Raw genomic sequence first — 16,335 nt, 5'->3', positions numbered from 1 at the left:
GAAGCCTGGGCTGTACCTTCCTGTTGGCCTTCTCCCTGGGAATCTGGTGTGGGCACAGTAGAGGGAGCTGGGGAAGGATGGATGGGGAGTTCCCAGGGCTGTGGCTCTGTGGGGGTGTGATAGGCACAGCCATTGGCTTTGGGGGCTCAGGTGAGTTGGGGTGGAGTGGGGTGTGAGGGCCACAGAGGCAGCCGGTGAGGCAGCGCTGGGAGGGTCTCCAGTGGAGGGCGTAGCATGTGCATGTCCTGCAGCTGGGTAGGGGAAGGGTTCAGAGGGCTCAGCTGTGGGTCTCCTCAGGGAGCATGGTGGCTGGGCCAGTGGGGGCGGGAGCACTGGGTGCTCAGCTCTGGCCCATGTTGCTCCTTTCTGCCTGTTTCCTGGGGGCTTCTTGTGCCTGGTGTGTGGGTCCCATTTCTGGGCTAACCTGTTGTGGGGTCAGGCCCGGTGCTGGTGATTGTCCCTTCAGAGCAGGGGTCTGGGCCCCACAGCACTGGGGAGGGAGCTCCGAGCTCCTCTGCCCAACATAGCCCAGGCTGTTGACTTCACCATCCCCTGCTGCTCCCTTCAGGCCTCACCTGTACCCTTGGAGGCTCCTTCCTTTACGTTCTGTGTGTCTAGCCTTGCTGTAAGGGATGCCGCCTCCATGTGGGGGCAGAGTCTGAGGTCCAGCCTCTGGTGAGATCTCAGGGCCTGGCCTCTGCCAGCCTCTTCCCTCTCTCTCGAGTGGAGAGGGGACTCTTTCGGCTAAATAGGAGTCAGAGCCTGATGGAAGCCTGAGGTGGCTTTGTGGCCCCAGGCAGGTGTGTTCACTCTTTCGTCTGTGTGCCTGGGGCCCACCCATCCCTTATTCTGGGATCCACAGGGCCTTCGCTGTGCCAGGGATGCGCTGGCCCCGACTGTCGGGGCCCTGGCTCTTCATTATGGCCTACAGTCTTACCTTCGGAGCTCTCCTGTTGCTCCTTGCCCCAGTCCCAGGTTAGGTGCTTTCCCCAGTGTCTTTTGAGGTATTAAAACTAGGTGTTCTCTAGGGACCCTTTTCTTCACCCTATGAGGCAGGCATACAAGCTATTCCTGGAATATTTTGGTTCTGTCCCTTAGCTCATTAGCAGGGCTCCCAGGGTGCTATGCTGTGGTCTGTGTACTTCTTCCAGTTGTAGGGGAAGTGATGGGCAGTTCATCGTCCCCGCGGCCCCTCATTCCTGCTTGGGCTCTGATTGTTTAAGCAGCTGCACCCCGAGCTGTGTCCCCACCGCATATGGAATCTTGAGAGCTGGTGTATGTGAGGCCCAGTGCCCTAGACCTGGTTCCTAATGGGCTTCATTGTCTTTTTTAAGTATCTAAAGTAATTTATTTCAGAATGCATTTCTAATAATGGTGGGGATTGTTGTCCCCCTCACCAGCTTATAGTTTGCAGAATTCTTGCTTCTTTCCCTTTTGGAAATAATTCTTGCCTGGCCCCAGCACCCCCTCCCCATGTCCAACAACATTCATGTACACACTGCTCTGGTTTCTGGGATTCAGTTCTTCTGGACCTAGAGATGCAGCTTCTAAAATCCACAGCTCAGGTGAGCGCGTGCCCCGTGGAAATGTTTCTTCTCTGCTCACGTCTGCGGTTTCTGGATAACATGGTTGTTAAGTCTGATCTCTTACTTACTGGATCTGTGATCTGGAGCGCTTTCTCTCGCAGACCTTCAGTTTCTTCTTGGTAAAATGAGGGCATTGTCAGCATCTTCTTTGTATGATTTTGAGGAATGAGAGAAGGGTCACGGCAAGCTCTTCTAACCAGAAGTCACCAGGGACTGAACAAAGGGAGGTGATGGTGGTTTCGGCTTCCAAAGGGAAATGATCTGCTTCGTTCCAAAAACAAAGACGGTGACCTCTCTCACGAGCCCTCCCAGTGGTGCGGGGAGCCACGCACAGGACCTGCGAGCTAGTCTGTAGATGGAGCTGGTTCTGCTGGTGACTTGTAACTTTTGTTGAACTCCTGTATTATTCAGGGCCCAGGCTGGACACTCAGGAGATTCTGGGAGCCCACAGGCTCTTTGGGGAGATGAGGAGCAGTGTGTCTTCAGTGCTAACCCTGAACCAGGCCTTCTTATGTCCCTGCCAGTTCTTGCAACAGACACTGAAGCAGCTGCCGTTTTTATGCTCACTTGATCAGATAAGGAAACTGAGTCACAGAGAGGTTAAGTCAGGACAGGGTGGGAACGTGGTGTGGGTCTGGTCTGGGTTGGGTGCCCACCAGCTGGGAGGAGCGGACTTACTTCCCCAATTGCTGAGGGGGTGGAAGAGGCAGGAGGTGCTGGTGGGAGGTGTTGGGGCTGACCGTGTCCTCTGACAGGGGGCATTTTATGAGAGGCCAAGCATGACCAGACACACAGTCCTCTGGGCTGGGCAGAGCCTCTAGGGGCTTGGGGATTCAGAGCCTGAGTGATGAGTGGGGTGAGGTGGGGCCACTGTGGGCACAGGAGCTGGCCTCAACCCCTACCGCACCCCACATGCTGGCCCTGAGTGCACCACCCCAGTCATCCAAGCAGAGCTGCTTGCTCCCAGACACACGTGTTCAACAAGATTTCCAAGTCATTTTGACAACCAAAAACACCACTTTTAAAAACATTAAATAGCTTTAGTAAAAACAAGCAAACATAGCTTTTCTTTATGATGGATTTGAATGCTGCCTGAGGCCTGCTGGTGCCTTGCTCCCTTCTTGGGCCTTGGTCTCTGTCGGCCCCTCTTCCTTACCTCCCTCCTCGCCCCTTCAGCATCAACCCTCCCAATATCTTCTTCTTTTCTTGGCACCTCCCACCCAGGGTGGGGCTGCTTTTCTGGGGTGAAGGTTCTTTGGCCTCCTAATCTGCATTAGGGCCGTTTTTTTTAGGACTTCAGCCTGGGACTGTGAGTTCTGTTTCAGAAGGGTCCTGTTTACTCATCTTATTCGCATCTTTAACGGGCACCTGCTGTACACCAGGGTTTGTCCTCGGGCTGCAGCCCCCAGGAGCAGCTTATCTTTTGGTGCAGCAGGGGCCACAGACTGAAGAGAAATGGCAGGTGCTGAGGAGAAGAGGGAGAGGGCAAAGGGAAATTCAGGAAGACTCCGGGCTCCAAACAGTGCTGTCTCCCCTGGTCCTCTCCCTAATGGTCAGTCGGGCTTTTCCTGGAGTGGGGCTCGAGGGGGTGACCTGGACCAGCCCCTGAGGACAGAACGGCCGTGGGACTCAGATGGGTTGCATGTTGCTTGGCTCCCAGTCTCCCCAGTCTTGGGTCTGGAGGAAGGGACAGGGAGTGGGCGGGGTCCAGTGGCTCCACTAGCAGCAGCAGGTGGACCAGCCTTGCGGGGAGGACTCTGCAGTGGGGCTGCACAGGGATGGAGCCGGGTCAGGGTCCGGGTGGTTGAGATGGTGCCTCCCTTGGCTGTGCAGAGAAACTGGATGAGATCCTGGCAGCCGCCGCGGAGCCTACACTGAGGCCAGACATCGCAGACGCCGACTCAAGAGCCGCCACTGTCAAACAGCGGCCCACAAGTCGGAGGATCACCCCAGCTGAGATCAGTGTAAGTCATCCCAGCAGCTGGGGCGTACGGAGAGTGGGGAGGCAGGGGGAGCATGGGGGTCGGAGTTCCATGTCCCCTGCTGGGTGTGTATGCATTTTTCTGGGGTGGAAGTCCATTATTTGGACCCTATCTCCAAGGGTGGGGGTGAAGGACCCCGTGGCTTCTCCTCTTACACGTGGGGAAATCTTAGCCCCAGAATGGCCACATTTAACGTAGTGCTGTGTTCACTCCTCTGGCTGTGGGTTTCAGTACCTCCTGCGTAGCCACACCCAGGACCACTTAGAGCACCGAGCCCTAACGAGGGTACAGTGCAGCGTGTCTCTGTCCCCCTGCCACTCCTCTCACTTGGCATCTTCGGGGCCCCATCCACATCAACCCTACCCAGTACTCTGTGCCCAGGCATCCACTGGCTGTGCCCCTGCTCCCTGGAGACCTCAGGGCCTGGGTCTGAGTCCTGGGTCAGGCCCCATCGGTGCCAGTACCATTGGAATTAGTGCATGGGGTGTTTGATCTCAGGTTTAGGAGGATGGCTGGGCCTGGGTGGAGAACTGGGGGCCCCCGTGCCCCAGAACCTACGTATAACCCCCCCAACTCCCACAGTCTTTGTTTGAGCGCCAGGGCCTCCCAGGCCCAGAGAAGTTGCCCGGCTCCCTGCGGAAGGGGATTCCTCGGACCAAGTCTGTAGGTATGGCTGGGCTGGGGGCTGCACGGGGCCGGAAGGAATGGGGCTGGGGCTGGGGTGGATGTTGGGCTGGAGGACCCTTTCTCTCCCAACCCTTCAACTGGAGTTTCCAGTTTCTGTCTGAGAACTGCCTCTCCTAGGTCACAGCCTAGGCATCTCCTTGTTGGTGGACATATGTGGGGTCAGTCCTTCCCCCAATCCAGAGACACTGTGCCAAAAGAAACCCTTGAGGCTTCCTTACACGATCCACTGCTCCCTACCCAGATTGCAACCCCCACCCACCACGCTCCGCGTCCAGTGTCCGTGCCCCCCTCCTGTCCACTGGTGCCACCTTCCTGTACCTTCCATAGACACCAGCATCCCTGTCCCTGGGTCTTCTACCCCCATTCTGGCTGCTCCCTCTGTAGAGTGAATATATGTCAAGTTTCTAACCCTAGACTTACCTTCCCTTGAACCTGCCTGCCCCCCGTCCCAGGTATGCTCTGTGTCTGCCTTCTCCTTCACAGCCAGTCTTCTCCAGAAGCCACCTATACTTGCTGTCTCCTCTCCCCAGCCTTCTCCTCAGCCTGAGTCAGGCTAGCTCTGTCCATACCCAAAACGGAAATTGCTCTCACCAGGGTCACCAGTGGTTTCCAGGGCATTCCTTCCAGTGCACACATGACCAGTCCCTCTCTAACCTTAACTGGCATTTGATTTTTCTGTTCCCTCCTTTGTGACACTCGCCTCCCCAGGGCTTTAGGACAACATTTCTTGGTTCTTCCCTCAGTTCTCAGGCTGTACCTGTTCAGTCTTTAATGCGCCCCCCCCAAAAAAACCCCGCACGTACCACACCTAATGTGGATCCTTCTAAAGGCTGTGTCCTTAGTTTCTTTGCCTTCTGCACCTGTCTCCTTGGGACCTCATGATACCTCACCGCTGCAGTCACACCCCACATTTAGCCATCTCTCTTGACTGGGTCATCTCCCAAGCCCCACCCACTGCTCATCACTCTAGGCGTCTGGCCATCTCTCTTCCTCCCGTCTCTGGTTGCCACCAAGGAACTCCCAGCAACGCCTGCTTGTCCCACTATTGTGATGTAGCCTTGCTCAGTCTTGGATGGAAGCCCTGTGCCAGCCACCTGCGTCTGCTCTGCACTTCTGTCTTCATGACTGAGGACCCTTCTTTGGGCCCTCTCGGGGGGGGGGGGGCTTGGGCAGGTCTTGGCCCCGACGGGGTATACCTGTCAGAGTTTGGGTCCTTTCTCAGTCCATTGGTGGAGCCCTCCTCTGCCTTGTATCTGAGCTAATTCCTTTCCCCAAGTCTTCCCAAGAGCCCTCCCAAGCCAGCACTGGGGTTGGGGTGCAGAGCCTGGGTGTCCGGAGGGGAGCCCAGACTGAGGGGCCTTGCTCAGATTCCGTGCTCTGAGCTCCGCGCCTTCTCTTTTGCTCTCCAACCCCTGCCTCCACGCCCTCCCTGACTCCGTCCTCCCAGTCTGGTTAGCGCTTCCCGCCAATTTCTAAGGGCGCGTCTTCGCAACCCTTGCGTCTGGGACCATGGCTGCCCTCTGCAGAAGGCGGGCGCTAGAGTCCGCAAGGGCCTTGTCTCACTGGATCCCCTCTGTCCGCAGGGGAGGATGAAAAGCTGGCGTCCCTGCTGGAGGGACGCTTCCCAAGGAGTACATCGATGCAAGATCCGGTGCGCGAGGGCCGTGGCATCCCGCCCCCGCCGCAGACCGCGCCGCCACCCCCACCCGCTCCCTACTACTTTGACTCCGGGCCGCCCCCCGCCTTCTCGCCGCCGCCCCCTCCAGGCCGCGCCTACGACACAGTGCGCTCCAGCTTCAAACCCGGCCTGGAAGCGCGCCTGGGCGCCGGGGCCGCTGGCCTGTATGACTCCGGCGTGCCCCTGGGTCCGCTGCCCTACCCCGAGCGGCAGAAGCGTGCGCGGTCCATGATCATCCTGCAGGATTCTGCGCCGGAGGTGGGCGACGCCCCCCGGCCCCCTCCCGCAGCCACCCCACCAGAGCGTCCCAAGCGTAGGCCGAGGCCACCAGGTCCCGACAGTCCCTATGCCAACCTGGGCGCCTTCAGCGCCAGCATCTTTGCGCCTTCCAAGCCTCAGCGCCGCAAGAGCCCGCTGGTGAAGCAGCTGCAGGTGGAGGATGCTCAGGAGCGCGCAGCCCTGGCTGTGGGCAGCCCCGGCCCAGTCGGCGGCAGTTTCGCCCGCGAGCCCTCCCCGACGCACCGCGGACCTCGGCCGAGCAGTCTTGACTACGGCCCTGCGGACAGCCCCGGCCTCGCGTTTGGTGGCCCAGGTCCGGCCAAGGACCGGCGGCTGGAGGAGCGGCGCCGCTCCACCGTGTTCCTGTCGGTGGGAGCCATCGAGGGCAGCCCTCCTAGCGCGGACCTGCCCTCCCTGCAGCCCTCCCGCTCCATCGATGAGCGCCTTCTGGGGACCGGCCCCACCACCGGCCGTGACCTGCTCCTGCCCTCCCCCGTCTCTGCTCTGAAGCCATTGGTCAGCGGCCCCAGCCTTGGGCCTTCAGGCTCCACCTTCATCCACCCACTCACCGGCAAACCCCTGGATCCCAGCTCTCCCCTGGCCCTCGCCCTGGCTGCCCGTGAGCGGGCTCTGGCCTCCCAGGCACCCTCACGGTCCCCTACGCCTGTGCACAGTCCTGATGCTGACCGCCCTGGGCCTCTGTTTGTGGATGTACAGGCCCGCGACTCTGAGCGAGGGGCCCTGGCCTCCCCAGCCTTCTCCCCAAGGAGCCCCGCCTGGGTTCCTGTGCCTGCTCGCAGGGAGCCGGAGAAAGCACCCCGGGAGGAGCGTAAGTCGCCGGAGGACAAGAAGTCCATGATCCTCAGCGTCCTGGATACATCCCTGCAGCGGCCAGCCGGCCTCATCGTTGTGCATGCCACCAGCAATGGGCAGGAGCCCAGCGGGCTGGGGGCTGAAGAGGAGCGTCCAGGCACCCCAGAGCTGGCCCCGGCCCCCACACAGTCAGCAGTGGTGGCAGAGCCCCTGGCTAGCCCCCGGGCTCAGCCCCCTGGCAGCACCCCTCCAACAGACTCTGGGCCAGGCCAGGGCAGCTCCGAGGAGGAGCCAGAGCTGGTATTTGCTGTGAACTTGCCGCCTGCCCAGCTGTCCTCCAGTGATGAGGAGACCAGGGAGGAGCTGGCCCGCATTGGGCTGGTGCCGCCTCCTGAAGAGTTTGCCAATGGGGTCCTGCTGGCCACCCCACTTCCTGGCCCAGGTCCCTCGCCCACCACGGTGCCAGGCCCGGCCTCAGGGAAGCCGAGCAGCGAGCCACCCCCTGCCCCCGAGTCTGCGGCTGACTCAGGGGTGGAGGAGGCTGACACACGCAGCTCTAGCGACCCCCACCTGGAGACCACAAGCACCATCTCCACGGTGTCCAGCATGTCCACCCTGAGCTCGGAGAGTGGGGAACTCACCGACACCCACACCTCCTTCGCCGATGGACACACTTTTCTACTCGAGAAGCCACCAGTGCCTCCCAAGCCCAAGCTCAAGTCCCCGCTGGGGAAGGGGCCGGTGACCTTCAGGGACCCGCTGCTGAAGCAGTCCTCGGACAGCGAGCTCATGGCCCAGCAGCACCATGCCGCCTCTGCTGGGTTGGCTTCCGCTGCCGGACCTGCTCGCCCTCGCTACCTCTTCCAGAGAAGGTCCAAGCTGTGGGGGGACCCCATGGAGAGCCGGGGGCTCCCTGGGCCCGAAGATGACAAACCAACTGTGATCAGTGAGCTCAGCTCCCGCCTGCAGCAGCTGAACAAAGACACACGCTCCTTGGGGGAAGAGCCGGCTGGTGGCCTGGGCGGTCTGCTGGACCCTGCCAAGAAGTCGCCCATCGCGGCAGCTCGGTGAGCAGGGCAGTGTGGGGAGGGTCCTGTCCCATGTCCGTGGCCCCTCTGTGTTCTTCCTCTTGTGCATCCACGGTTTCCTCTGTTCCCCTTCCCGGTCCATTCTACCCCATCCTTCACCTGTCCGTGGCATCCCTCCCTGTCCACTTCTGTCCTTTATTCGCCCTTGCTGTCTGTCTGAGACAGAAGTCTCTTTCAGGGATCTGAGATATCAGGGCTGCTGTTCTCTCCATCCCTGTTGGTGCTGGGAGTGGGAGCTGGGGCCCCGTGAGAGACCCAGGCAGGGCGTGAGCACCTCCACAGCCCTCCAGAAGACGCCCTGCCTCGGGTTCGTGTGAGCACTCACTCTTTTGCTCCTGACCAAAACTGCCTCTACTATTAAGGGTTGTTCTATGGTCCATTCTGGAGTTGCCAACCCCCTCCCAACCCGCTGTGGCCACAAGGCTGGTGCCACCATTCCTGTAACTGCCTCCTGCCTTGCTTCCTTTTGAGGCTTAGAGTACATGGACTCCTTTTCCTTTTGGGACCCACCACCAGCTTCCTGTTTTCTGCCTCTCAGCTCTGCCTCAGTGTCCCTTAAACACAGATTGCAGTGTATGATTTTCAGAGTGCATTTAGAAGCCATTCTTTGGTGGAAGTCACACCATTTCCGCACCCTCCATGTGCCCTCTCGCTTTCTCCGTACCTTCCCTGTCGGTCTGTCTGCCTTCTCTTCCTACGTCCTACCCAGGGTGAGGACTGGGGGCAGGGGCTGAGCAAGCGGCTGGGGCGTGGCTCTGGTAGACCTGCCAGAGCTCCTGGCCTGAACCCTTGGATATTTCCTTGAGGACCCCGTTCCCAAGGCGCTGCTCCTGAAGGGGAGTCCCCTGGGGCCCGTGGCTCAGTGGGTACGTGGGAGAGCTGGCTCCCGCCCACCGGTGCTGGTCTGAGGCGGAGTTGGTCATCCCCTGGCCGGCCTTCGTCTGCCCTCCTCACACTGCCTTTGCCTTCTGTGCCTCTTAGGCCTCCTCCCTCTTCTGGCTTTTGGGGAGTGTGTGGGGTGCTTCCACCTTGCCCCTCCTTCTTGCTCCCTGAAGACTAGCCTAGCGGGCCCTTTCCTGCCGGCATTGGAAGGCAGAGTTCACAAAGCAGAGAGGGTTCAGGTCTTACTCACAAAGACTTGTCTGATTTAACCTTCTTCCAGTTAAGCATTCCAAAGATAAGCTGGGGCTTAGGAAGCTCATGGTGCCTCTCTAAATAGTCCAGGGATGTTGTCCTTCAGCTCCTGTCATCTCTGGGGCCCTCTCCCCTTTTTGCCTCTTCCAACTCCCAGCTGAATGGGAAGGCCCTCTTTCCAGCAAGGCAATGTTGAAAGAGCCCTGAGAGTAGGCATGGGTATAGCCAGGGGTGTCTGTTAGGGATGAGCAGCCCGGATCCTGGGCCTCTGCAGGACCTGACCCCTGAGGGTGGGGGTTCCCTGACCCACCCTTGACCAGCCCCCATCTTCATCTCTGCTTCTGCTCCCTTGCCAGGCCCTCCATTCCTGTGTGTCCCTTGGTCCCAATGAAAATCAAAGCCATTTAAAGTGGGCAGCACAGTGCCTGGTACAGTGCCAGCCCTCAATAAACATTTGCTGAACAGATGAAAGAGCTAAGCTAAATGCAAGCACTGTCTTTTGTGATTTGAAATCTAGGGAGGTGGCTTAGGACAAATACCACCCAAGGACAGGCGCATTGTTCAGATTTACTGGCTGTCGAACCCCATGATCAGGCTCAGGTGAGCCCGGGTCTTGTCCTCTGCTCTGCTGGCTCCCACGGGGCGGCTGGGCATCCTCAGCATTTCTCCTCTGTCTTGTTCCGTGGCTCTGGGTTGCGCCAGGACGCTGTATGTGTTTTCTTTTTTGGACGTGGGATGGGGAAGGGCAGGACCCGCAGCTGCAAACTTTACATCCCATCTATTCCACGGGTCCACTGGAAAGCGAACCTCTTTCAGTCGGTAGTTCTTGCAAAACTCCAGCCTCTGACTGGCTTCATGTGGGTCCCACTTGCCTTCCTCTGAATGAATCACTGGCATCAGGGAGGTGTAAGGCTGCCGATGGCCAGGCCCGAGTCCTCTCTCTCCTAGTAGCCAGGCCATGGGGTCACCCCACCTAGCAAACAGGTGCTGAGAGTGAGGGAGGTGGTTCTCCAGAGGAGAATCAGGTCCTTTACCAGGGTTCCAGATGCCAGGTGACCTAAACCACAGAAGTGCCCTGTGACATGGCCCTTAGCAACTTCAGCAGCTTGCTTCATTCCCTGGCATCAGCTTGGGGTCAGAGGACCCTGGATTTCAACTCTCAGCTAGTTGCCTCTGAGCTCTGTAGTCTTGGATCAGCCCCTTAACTTCTGTGAATGTCAGTCCTTCCCCTGTGAGATGATGAGGGTGACACACAGCGTCACCTTGAAGCACTGGGCTTAGGGCTACAGCATGGTGGGTTCTCACTATGTGTGCACTCAGCCAGGCCCTTTGTGGGAAATAAGAGTGCCAGATACTAGTGGCACCTGGGGGGCTCAGTCGTTTGGGCGTCCGACTCTTGACTTCAGCTCAGGTCATGATCTCAGGGTTGTGGGATCGAGCCCAGTGTTGTACTCTGCATTCAGTGGGGAGTCTGCTGGAGATCCTCCCTCTGCCCCTTCCCTCACTCTCTCTCAAATAAATAAAATTTTTTTTTAAAAGAGTGCCAGATACTGCACTAGAAAACATCAGGCCATATTATTTCACCTCTACAACCATTCTGTTAGGTGGACAATAGTATAATCTCCATTTTCCAGACAATAAAACTAAGGTTCTGAAGAGGTCTACTGCAGCCAGTAAGTGGTGTCCGTCTGGCCCGAAGCCCCAGTCTCATTCACTGTAGTCTGGAGCCTCTGTCTTTGAACCCCGTCTGGGACAGACACTGGGTTTCTGTGCAGTAATCCCCTCCCATAGACATGCACACCTCTTCGTTAGACCGACACCTTTATTTATCAGTCATGTGCATCACAGAGAGCGTGTGTATTCTGAAATCACTTCTCCTTGAGTCCACACAGGGCTACTTGATCCGTCCAGCCTCGCTGAGCCCCCCTTCTGCCTGCCTTCCCATTTCTGCTTCCCTTTGCACTCCTTTCTGCTCCCGCTCACACTTCCTTTCTCCCTCTGTGCTCCCCCTCCTGCCCTCAGACCCAGGTGAAACCACGGCCCTCCAAAATGGGTCCCACTGCCCAACCCTGACTTGTGCCTACAGGCAGGGGACTGAGCAGGGGATGCTGTGGCCACGTTGAGTTGGCCCTCCATGTGGCTGGCAGTGGCCGTGGTGCCTGCCTGGGCTGCTGGGCGCCTCTTGTTCTGCAGCTCGCTGTGGCTACAATCTGGCACTCATCTCTCCTTCTGTGTTGAACTGCTACTGACACTGGGTCTTAGAGGAATGTTCAGAGTGTGGCAAGTCCTGACATCTGCATGGGGCTGCCTCCTTCGCAGGACCATTCCTGGCAGAGGTCCCAGAGAGCCACCTGGAGGGCCACGCCTCTGAGCCTTGTCCCCTGGTCCCTGGGTTCCCTTGATTTCACCTCCAGGCCTGTCCTTCTCCTCACCCAATGGACATCACAGGAGAGTAAACACCCCTTTCTGCTCACTTCCCCACTGACAGCCCAAGACACTCTGCAGCCTCAGGTCTTCTCGGGCAACTTAAGCTGCCCTGTGTGCCACAGATTTGAGTCTCAGGAACTTGTTGGCTCGCCTACACTGGCCATCTTTCTGGGTGGAAGGTCCAGGACCTCTGGCTTTTTGGAACATTGATCCCAGACTGTCCACCTGCTCTGTGCTTCCAGCTTCGGGTCTAGCCCTGGTTACAGACAGAACATCCGTCTTCCCAGAGCCCCACCACGGTCTCTGAGGCCCACATATGCGCCCAACTCCATTTGTCTCCCGCGCTGCACAGGCGGATTGGAATCCTGCACGTGGTCTGAAGTCCACGGTGGCTCTGAGCACCACAGGGACACTGAGTTCTGCTGTGGCTCTCAGTTTTACATCTGTCTGACCCTCACATTGGGTTTTACTGAAAAACGTTCATGGAGACATAGCTTTGGAAATACGAAGTGGAGGGGTGTCTGTCCTGCACCCTTCTTAACCCCCTGATGTGCTTTGTGCCATGGCCTCACACCTGTCGGGCCTCAGCTCCTTTGGTAGACGACTGATCAGTGTCTTGCAGAAGACACACTCTCCTCTGATGGGGTAGAAACCCTGCCCTGGTGACCTTCTGTGGGCCCTGTTCTGCCAACACGTTTGGCAGTGATCTGGATACAGCCCTGTGGGGCTGCAGGTGTTTAAGGCCAGCTGGCCTGACACCTGTTGTGTGACGGCCGGTGCAGGGGCCCTGGGGCCAGGGTACACTTTGTCCTCGCAGGTCCCATGAAACTGGGTCACATGCTTCAGGAGCCCTGAGCTCTGCTGGGAGAGCAGGAAGGGCTCACAGATGAGGGGATGTGGGGACATCTGGAGTGTGTTGAGGTCGGAGCCGTGAGCGGGTATGGGCAGTGAGAAGGCAGAAGGCTGGAGACACCACGACCAGAGAGTGAGCTTCGAAGCTTACGAGTCTGTATCTAGCTTTGTGCTGCTGTTGAGTGTTCTCTCCCTGAATGGGGCTCCCAGACTGCAAAAGCCCCCAGGCCCAGACCTGCCCTGCATGAGTGCAGTGGCAGAAGGCCTGAGACAGAGGCCAGGACCACAGCTTGGGCTTTTTCTTGTCTGTTGGTACCAGTGGGCCAACAGGCAGTCAAGCCTGGGAGAGACATGTCAAATTATTCTTGTGTGATGACATATTTTTTCAGTGTAAGTTGTGTTCCTGGCTTTGTGCTAAGTACTAAGTCAAGGAGGACAGTTAGGAAATGAGGGGAGAGGTCCTGAGTGAGACCGTGAAATGACTGGACCCTCAGGTGGCTGGGGATTGAGGAGGATGACCTGGGTTAATGCTAGGAGCCCTCCAGATGAAAAGGAGGAGGAGTTGATGGTGGCTCCCAGGTCCCTGGTATGGGGAGCACTGGGGGAAGGGAGAGCCTGTTTGGCGGCCCCCGTAGAGGTCTGGAGCTCAGAGGAGATTAGCTGGGCCTCACATGTAGCATTTTTGCACAGGTCAGCCATAGCCAAGGGTGGGAGTGGACCACACGGCTCAGGAGAAAGTGGGAACCAAAAGGAGAACCCATGAAACCCATCTAGGAAGGAAGGGGTGGAGGAAAGGTCAGCAAGGGGTCCTGCTACTGCTTTGGTAACTGCAGGGGGTGTGTGTGGGGGGGAGGGGGCCAAGGCCAGACCTCAGTGGCTGAAGAGTCACGAGGCAGCGAGACAGTACCACATTCAGACGTTGGTGGAAGAGATGTCCGGGGCCATGGAGCCTTGCTGAGCCATCTGGAGGAGGCTGCCGGCGGCATTCAGGGGTGCCTGGTGAGGTACCATTTGTTAGAGGGTGGGTAGCCCAGACGCCCTCTGGGTGGGTGCTGTGATGGGACCACACCATGGTTGGGGCCTGGCTGGGGAGGTGGTCAGACAGCTGAGAGCGGCAATGGACAGTGATGGGTGTGCCGAAGGGTGTGGAAACTTGATCATGGATACTACTGGGATTCCTGCCCAGGGGACGATGTGGGCAGTTCCATGTTCCCCAAGAGGAAGGGGAGGAGGAACAGGCACCTGGGCCATGGGGACCCCTCGGCAACTCTCTGCTGTGTCCTGGGGCCTTGGGAGTGCATAGACTTCCTTAGGCTCTTTTTCTAGGCCTCCTGCCATGTCCAGCATGCCTGGGCATCCTTAGGACCGGCTCTCCCCCCACTCCCAGCCCAGTGGAACATGGCACTTCAGTCCGTCACTCATGGCACCTCCTGGCATCAGCCATATTCTCTGGTGCTCATCTTGCACCCAGCACCTCTCCTCAGGAGGTCTTTCTGGGTGCTGCTAGAGCCAGCTCATCCCTCTGCCAGGCAGGAAGGCTCCAGCACTGGCCAGAAAGGCCTCCTGGAAGCCAGACCCTGCTCTGGGCTCAGGCCAAGCCTCTCCACTGCACTACCCAGCACCCACCCTGTTCTCTCTGCCTTCACAGCTTGGCTGTGGTCCTGCCAACTTGTCAGTATGCTTCTGTCACACCCGAGGCTCCAGGCACACCCACATGGTTCCACTGAAACTTAGCCCTCGGGGCAGGGCTAGGCAGGATTCCCTCCTGAGATGCAGGGCCTTAGGCAGGGGTCATTGTGTGAAGGCCGTTGTGGGGCTATCCTGGGCACCATTCCCTCAGCATCTTACCCAGCACTGCCCCCCTCTCCCTAGCAATCACCACCACCTGGGCATCCACCCTTTGCCCCCACAACATCCCCTTGGGTATCTTCCCCCTCGCCCTTTACTGCTGCCCTACTTTGCCCCAAACCCCTGGTGGTGCCAGGGAGGACAAGTGTGGTGGGAACAGGGAGGGTTTCTTCTGGTTGGTGCCTGTTCCCTGAGCCCACCCCAGGTGTCCTTAGGAGCCCCTCTCCATTGGGGGTGGGGTGGGGGAAGGCCGGGTCTGGTCTCTTCAAGAGGCTCTGCTGTGGGTCTGAGTGACTGGGAGGAGGCAGCAGGGACAGAGGCTGAGGAGAGAAGCCAGTGGAAGGTGATGGAGGTTGGAAATTGGAACTGAGGTTGTTGGGAGAGACAGACAGAGCTGGATCTCCAGGGAGAGGTTGACCTTGCACAGGTGGGAGAGGAAAAGACAACACCCACATTAAGGGGAGGAAGGCTGCTGAAGGTGCCCTGTGCGATGTGGGACTGACTGGCTCCAATCAGGGTAACAAAGAGGTGGATGGGGGAACCCAGGGGAGGGGCCTTAGCCCAGCTTAGGCAGGGGCAGGGAGAGGGAGGTGGGATGGCAGCTGGAGAGAGGCCGGTCAGAGGGCCGAGAGTGTAAGGGGACACAAAGTGTCACCAAGTGCCAAGTGTCTGCTGAACACTGCTGCACAGTGTTCTAAGTAAGCCGGTGGATGGGCACTGCCCTGATCTGCCCGTCACAAGCTGGGAAGTAGGTCCCACAGGCAGACCAGGAGTCCACCCAGATCGGCCCAAGCCCGGCCTGCAGTTCCCTTTCCCCGGCAGCTCCAGGTTGGCTCCCTCCCATCGCACCTGAGTTTCTCCCCCAGCGGGTGTCTGGCCAGGGAGACCTGTACCTGGCTGCCATACCGTGGTTGTGGCTGTGGGCCGTGCGCCTGCCGTGTGGGCCTGGGCTGCTAACACTCTCTCTCATTGCTCTCTCCCGCTCATCTGCATGTGGCTGCGCTGTCTAGCTGCGCGGTGGTCCCGAGCGCCGGCTGTGTAAGTGAGCATGCCCATCCCATGCCTCTCACTGTCCGTGCGCTGCACCTGGCCACCCTGCTCTCTGCTCTGCTTGGCTTCGGCTTCCGTCCCACTGACAGCCCCCTGCGGCTTCCCCTGGGCACAGCTGGGGCTAAGAACGGAAAGGAGGGGGTGGAATAGGGAGTGGGTTTTCTCTGGAGGTCCTCCCAGGTAGGCCCCCCACTGTGGCCATGCTGGAGAGGGGCTGCAGGTCTGGGGTCCTGTCAGGTGACGTTGGGTAGCGAGGCACCGTGTGTGTGTGTGTGTGTGTGTGTGTGTGTGTGTCTGTGTGTGTGTGCGCACGCGCGCACACGGGCTGCTGCGTCTGTCACCAGCAGTCCACTGCCGTTCCTGCCACCTTGCTGCATGTCTGTGACACGTGTGGGTGCTACTGCGGCTGCTGCGTGCTGTCCTGGGCAGGGAGGCCGAGTGTCCTGGGTGTGTCGCTGCCTCACAGCTGTCCTGCACATGCCGCTGCTCTGCGTGGGCACGAATGCTGCCTGGTGTCTGTCTCTGACTCATGGACTTGGTCAGTTTGTGCAGCCACCAGCCTTCATCACGACTCAGCCATCCCTGAAGCCCGCCCAGGTTTCTCTGGGTTTCCTCAGGAGAGCAGAGCTGTGTGTGGGAGTGGTGAGGGGTAGTGCCAGAGTCTTACCCTCCAGGGCATGGGCGGATGGGGCAGTACCCAGAGCCAGTGTCGGAGGCTGTCAGGGGTGGGGCAGTCTTCCCTTTGCCGTGAAAGGCTGCGTTTCCTCTGGTGGGCTGCTCTTGGAGGCCCCATGGAGCAAAGGGGGCCACTGGTTTTACTCTTTATATTCCATTCAGTGTAGTCCCCTTCTCCCCCAACAGGGCCCTGACTCTGACCCTGGGGGCCAAACAAAATGGCCGTGGTAATCCTA

The 16,335-nt window shown here is 58.8% G+C and overlaps 1 protein-coding gene across 4 annotated transcripts in view; it reads left to right on the top strand.

The window, feature by feature from the left end:
• The window catches only part of SHANK3 (SH3 and multiple ankyrin repeat domains 3), a 48,727-nt gene that overhangs the window by 29,942 nt on the left and 2,450 nt on the right, over window positions 1-16,335 (top strand). Inside the window, exons 19-22 of one of the 4 annotated variants that reach the window (XM_087868570.1) lie at window positions 3,420-3,550; window positions 4,151-4,235; window positions 5,839-8,092; window positions 15,385-15,412. In XM_087868570.1, the coding sequence (XP_087724696.1) occupies window positions 3,420-3,550; window positions 4,151-4,235; window positions 5,839-8,092; window positions 15,385-15,412 (2,498 nt within the window). Of the gene's footprint in view, window positions 1-3,419; window positions 3,551-4,150; window positions 4,236-5,838; window positions 8,093-9,764; window positions 16,323-16,335 lie in introns of those variants that run through there. The other 3 variants (XM_087868569.1, XM_087868571.1, XM_087868568.1) reach the window with 3 other exon arrangements.

This window comes from Ursus americanus, chromosome 17, assembly GCF_024610735.1.
Source record: "Ursus americanus isolate L20-20 chromosome 17, mUrsAme1.1.p, whole genome shotgun sequence".
Taxonomy (NCBI): Eukaryota; Metazoa; Chordata; class Mammalia; order Carnivora; family Ursidae; genus Ursus; species Ursus americanus.
This window is presented reverse-complemented; position numbering and strand designations above follow the sequence as displayed.